The sequence below is a fragment of the Phyllostomus hastatus genome, unplaced genomic scaffold, assembly GCF_019186645.2.
Source record: "Phyllostomus hastatus isolate PE091 unplaced genomic scaffold, TTU_PhHast_1.1 phas_contig_1162, whole genome shotgun sequence".
Taxonomy (NCBI): domain Eukaryota; kingdom Metazoa; phylum Chordata; class Mammalia; order Chiroptera; family Phyllostomidae; genus Phyllostomus; species Phyllostomus hastatus.
In genome coordinates this window covers 2,034,175-2,040,046 of record NW_025333537.1, presented here as the reverse complement: position 1 = coordinate 2,040,046, position 5,872 = coordinate 2,034,175, and the positions used below count along the sequence as shown (strand labels likewise).

General features: G+C 64.4%; 1 protein-coding gene across 1 annotated transcript; it reads left to right on the top strand.

Moving 5' to 3' along the window:
* On the top strand, nucleotides 1-5,412 carry TMEM119 (transmembrane protein 119). Its single transcript, XM_045844286.1, has 2 exons — nucleotides 1-89; nucleotides 4,305-5,412. Exon 2 carries the CDS (start codon nucleotides 4,317-4,319, stop codon nucleotides 5,166-5,168), a length of 852 nt encoding a protein of 283 aa, XP_045700242.1. The 5' UTR covers nucleotides 1-89; nucleotides 4,305-4,316; the 3' UTR covers nucleotides 5,169-5,412.
* Nucleotides 5,413-5,872: the final 460 nt, after the last annotated feature.

The window sequence follows — 5,872 nt, the reverse complement described above, 5'->3', positions numbered from 1 at the left end:
GCGGCCAGCCCAGAGCAGCGCCGGGCACGGGCACCGACTCTCTCTCGCTCCACCTGGCGGGAGCACCAGGCCTGTGTGCGCAGGGACTGGTGAGTCCTGGGGTCCCTCCTCTGTCCGGGAGCCTGGGGGTGCCTTGCAGTTTAGGGCCCGGGCCAGCGGGAGGGCTCTGGGGGAGCGTCTCGAAGTGTGTGTGAGTTCTGAGGGTGCGCCGGGTGCTGTGTACGTGTGATGTGTGCCGGGGTGAGGGGAGGACTGTGCGGGCGCCGTCAGCGCCGTCGATGGCCCTGCGCGCCTGAGTGTTGTCCGCGCGCCGCGGTGGCCTCCCTCTAGGGGGACGTGCCGTCCTTGGAAGTGGACGCTGGGGTGGTCGCTTCCAGCGGGAGGACGGTGTGGCCGGGACTGTCCTGTCCTGTGTGTGTGGGGGGGGGTCCTTGATGTGACTGGGGCTGCCTGTGTGCACGTGTGGCTGGGGAGCTGGCCGCTGTGTGTCCGTGTCCGTGGTCCGGGGGTCAGTGCTGTGGGCTGCGTGCACCCTCTGGGGTGTCTGGATGTTGTGTCTGCGTGCTGTGTGTGCGTGTATTTGTGTTGTGTGTCTACACTGTGGCTGCTCTTTGTGTGTGTGTGTATGTGTGTGTGTGTTGTCTGAGCCCTCGGGACGCCCATCCCTCCCCAGGCCTGCCCTCCAAGGGACCCAGGTCACTGTCCTCGGCTGCCCCGAGCAGGGGGTGCAGGGCTTCAGCCAGGCCCCCTCCCCCCAAGGCCACTAATTGAAGCCAGGTTTCTGTGGGCCGCCCTTCCCCCTCGGCTACCAGTCTCTGCGTGGGGGCGGAGCCGCTGCTGCGGCCCCTCTGCCTCGGGACTTGGGGTACCCAGGTCTTAGGGGTGGATGTTGTATCAGCTGCATATTCCTGACCTCACCAGGGGCCTCTATGTTTTACAACGACGCCCCCGAGTAAGACGGGCCCTAAGGAGAGGCCCTGCCCCAGGCTGGGGGTCCTGGCCGGTCACCTGGCGCCCACCAGTCCCCGCTGTTGCTCCAGGCCCTGCTGCTTCTCGTCCTGACACCAGCCCAGGGGGCGGCCCCCATCCCCACTGAACAGACGTGGAAACCGAGGCCCAGAGAAGACGCACGGGACCTCCTGTGCGGGGCGTTCTGCGTGGCCTCTCTGTTCAGGGCCCCGTTCGGGACCCCACGCCGACAGGCTGTGCGACCCCGGGCAGGCCGACCCGACTCAGCCCGGCTGCCTCTGGGAGGGAGGAGAGGGCAGGCCTGCCGCCAGCTCGCAGTGCTCTGTGAGCTCCCGAGTCCTGGAAGAGTTAGGCCCGGAAAGGAGGTGGGGCAGAGCTGGCGCGCCCATCCTACAGCTGGGGAAACTGAGGCCCAGGGAAGGCAGGGAGCTCACCACCATGCAGGGTCACACAGCCATCTCCCTCGGGGCCTGGCCAGCTCACTCACTGTGCCTGCACATTTTCTGGGGGGCTGAGGGAGGGGTGTGGGGTGTGGGGGACTCTGAGAATCGGGGTCTTCGTCTTCAGGAGCCGGAGATTGTTTGTGGGGCGTCTTTCTCTATCCTCTGTGCCCCCAGCCCAAAGCTTCAGGGGCCAGGGGCCCTTTTCTCCGTCCAGCTCTCTGCTGCGCCTGCGTGTGTGCAAGTGTGGTCCTGGGGTCCTCGGCGGTCAGGGTTGAGGAGACGCCACCCCATGAGGCGAGAAGGCTGGAGGCGGGTGGGGGGGGTGCTGGCCAGACGCACACATCCCGCGGGGGGCTTGCCTGCGGGCTTCGGCGGGAAGACGCTTCCCCCGTGCGCAGCTCCTCTGTGCCAGGCGGGGCCCGGGGTCCCCTCCCCAGCATGTCCCCAATTTACGGACGGGGAGACTGAGGCGGCCTAACGAAAGAGCTGGGCCGAGATGGAGCCAGGACTCGAATCCTCGCCTCCCCGGCCTCCCCACTCTGCCACCCACAGGGACTTCCCAGTCCACCCCTTGGGAAAGCCCCCTGGTCTTCGGCCACCACTGGTCACTGTCTGCGGGGAGAAGCTTCAGCCGCCACCGGGAGAGGTCTCTCCTGAGGCTGGACTGGAGGCAGAAGGCGGGGTGGGACCGGTGGGACAGAGACCCCCAGGCCAAAGCTGTCTGTGGAACCCTCGCCAACAAGGGCCAGAGAGAGGAGGGCCGGGAAGGCTCCCGCAGCTCCCGCAGCACCTTGAATCTTTTTCCCAGCTGACAAGTGACATCAGCCAGGGGATGTGAGGCCAGCCCTGGGCAAGAGGGAGAGGGAGGGTGGGAGGGAAGGAAGGAAGGGGAGAGAAGGTGAGGGGTGGGGGGGGGGAGAGAGAGAGAGAGAGAGAGAGAGAGGGAGAAACTGTTGGTGTCAGACAGAAGGTTCGAATCCCAGCTCTGACACTGACTGCCTGTGTGTCCTTGGGCAAGTCACTGCCTGTCTCTGAACGAACCTCGGCTCCCCGTCTGAAAATCGGAGACGATGACAGTGCCAGAGCTGGGGCTTCTGCAGGGTGGCACCCTCGGCAGGGGGCTCAGATGAGTGGCCTGAGATGACAGGACAGTGGCCAGCTCACTAAAAACAAGCCCCTGGGCCCTGGCCAGGCGGCTCAGTAGGTTGGAACGTCATCCCATGCTCCAGAAGGCTGTGGGTTCGATTCCCGGTCGGGGCAGGTACCTAGGTTGTGGGTCCGATCCCCAGTCAGGGCGTGTACAGGGGGCAACTGATCAATATTTCTCTCGCTCTCTCCCCCTCTCTCTGCCTCTCTGTCCCTTCCTCTCTCTCTAAATCAATAAAAATATATCCTCGGGTGAAGATTTAAAAAAAAAAAAGAACCCCTGAGTAGCGTTGCCTCTTTTTATTTCCTGAATTATCTTTTGTTCTTGCCATCTGAGCCTGTTTGTCCGAATTCACTTCGGTACCATTCACCACGGCACTTTGGTTGGGTGGCCCTGGGGCCCTTGGAAAAAGTCACTCCATGGCCTAGTGCCCCTCCTGCCTCAGCCCCCCAGTCCCCAGGGCTGCCCGTTGCACGCAGCAGGGCTCCCGGCCGAGGCACTCAGGGCGACTGCAGTGGAGGAGCTGGACGCCCGGCCTCCTTCTCCAGCCCAGAACCTGCTGTGTGGCGCTAGGTCTGCCCCTTGCCCTCTCTGGGCCCCGGTCTCCCCATCTCAGTCCCTTGAGAGAGGGTCTCTGGCAGGGGACCCCAAGGCCTTTCCGTCTCGGAGCCCCTGGCCTCACCTAGTTGTCAGGGTCCTGGGCCCGCCCCTGGGTCAGGATGGGGTTCTCAGGGGGTGCCTTGGCGGGGCACAGGAAGTGGTCCCCAGGTTCATCAGAGCGCCTAGGCCCACTCAGACTGGCTGGGAGGGTTCCTGTTTTAGAAGCCAGGCTCCTCCGCAAACCCTGGCCGTGAGGAATTTATCAGTCAGCCGGCTGTCTGGGCCAGATGGGGTCTGGGGGTTCACGTTGGGAGAAGCTTTCCAACAGAGCAGGGCAGGGTGCAGCTAGTTCTCATGTGGTGGTGGGACTCGGGCTCCAGCGGGCTCCAGCTTTGTCTCAGGCCTGGGGGGCGGGTCCCCCTGCGGCCTCCAGGTCCTGCTTTGGGCCTTGAGGTGAGGTCAGCCATGGGGCAGATGCCTCCATCATGCCTCTCGCAGGCAGGCCTCTGTGGAGCTCGGCAAGTGGGCAGGCTCCGAGACCTCGGAATGTTCTGGAGCAAGGAAGGGGACCACAGAGAGGCTGGGGGCAGCTGGGGAGGCTCCCCACAGGAAGGGGTTCAGCTGACAGTGACTCGGTTTCTTACTCAGCCCCACCATCTTCAAAGCCTGCTCTTTCTCTGCAGGTCACTGGACCCCTCTGAGCCTCAGTTTCCACACCTGGAAAATGGGGACAATAATAGGACTTTCCCCACTGGGTGGCTCTTAAGATTCAGTGAGACATTCCATGTAAAAAACTTAAAATAGTACCTGGCATATTGCAAGCAGGGAAAAGGTAAATGATTATTATTTGTTCAGTCAAGTCAGTCAAGATACATGCATGGAGCGCTTACTGTATACCTGAGGATGCCAAGATAAATAAATAAGATCCAGCCCCTCCTCTCCAGGGTCTCAGAGTGGAGCGAGAGGGGAGGTGTGAACCCCACCCATGAAGGCACGGGGGTCCATTGTACAGTGGGGAGGCTCAGGCCCGGAGGAGGAAGGGGGGCGACTTGCTAGAATACGTTGCGTGTTTCCTGCACCTCCTCGGGGTCCCCCGAGACCCTGGAGTCCCTCCCTGACCTCTCTCCTGCCTTCCTTCCCCATAGGTCCCGGGCAACATGCTTTCTGCCGCGGCCTCCGGCCTCCTCGTGTCTCTGCTGCTGCTCCCGAGGGTCCTGCCCGCGGTGGTCCACTCTGTGCCCCTGCAGGACACCTTCTCGGAGGACCTGGGGGGCAGCGGGGAGGCTGATGGCTCTTCGGCCTCCTCGCCGAGCCTCCCGCTGCCCCAGACCCCAGCCCTCAGCCCCACGGCAGTGGGGCCCCAGCCCACGCCCCCGGCGGGCCCCAAGCCGCCCACCAACTTCCTGGACGGCATCGTGGACTTCTTCCGCCAGTATGTGATGCTCATCGCCGTGGTGGGCTCCCTGGTGTTCCTGGTCATGTTCATCGTCTGCGCCGCCCTCATCACCCGCCAGAAGCACAAGGCCTCGGCCTACTACCCGTCGTCCTTCCCCAAGAAGAAGTACGTGGACCAGCGGGACCGGGCCGGGGGCCCCCAGGCCTTCAGCGAAGTCCCTGACAGGGCTCCCGACGGCCGGCCCGAGGAGGCCCTGGATTCCTCCCAGCAGCTCCAGGCGGACATCCTCGCCGCCACCCAGAACCTCAAGTCTCCCACCAGGGCGACCCCAGGCAGCGGCGACGGAGCCAGGATGACAGAGGCCAAGTCAGAGGAAGAGGAGGCGGGCGGCCAGGAGGGGCACCCTGAGGCCCAGGGCTGTGGGGCCCCAGCGGAGATCACCCCACAGGCGCCGGAAGAGGCTCTGTGCTCAGTGCCAGCAGAGGGGGCTGCTGGGGCCAGCGAGGGCCCCGGGGAGCCAGAAGCGGCTCCCTCATTAGCCCAGGAAGCTGGGGACCCAGCTGGCCCCCCAGAAAGCCCCTGCGCTTGTGGCAGTGCCACCCCTAGCGTCTAACAGGCCCCCCAGAGCTGTGGCCCTGACTGTCGGACCCCTAGGGGTCCCCTCCTTGGGCACAGAAAGGCCCTTAGCGCTCCCTGAAGCCCCCTCCCTGCCCACCCCCAGCTGCAAATCCCAACGTGTCCCGTCCGACCCTGCAGTGGGCAGAGACGCTGGTCTCCAGTCCACTCCTGGGGTCTCACCAAGTTCCAGAACGCTTGCCCCTGCGGCCCCAAAGGGCTCCGTCCCCAAGCACAGCTGCTCTGGGGAGGCCGGGCGGGGGTGGGGAGGCGGGTGGGGGTGGGGAGGGACGTCCCCATTACAGCCCCGTCCACGAGGAAACAAGCTCTGAGGGTCCCTCGTGGCAGCGCCGACAGCAGCGCTTCTCGCCGAGGTAGCGCAGGAAAGCAGATGAAGGAGCAGCTTTGGAAGACTGTCTGTGGGAAACACAGAAGCGCCCGGGGCTGGTGCCATCCGAGGGGACGCAGAAGCCCGCCTGATTCATCGGGAACCTTCTTCAAGTGGCCCCTGCACCCCTCACGGCAGGGTCTTCCATGAGCATTTCCCAAACTGGGGCCCCTGGGGTACCCTGTGGAAAAAAAGATTCTGGAGCCCAGCGAGAGGACAGAAACACTGCGCCTGGACGCCCCGCCCCCGCCCCTGAGCGCCCGGGGCTCTCGCAAGTCCTGCAGCCAAGGGCCGTGGAATCTGGTTTCACTTAG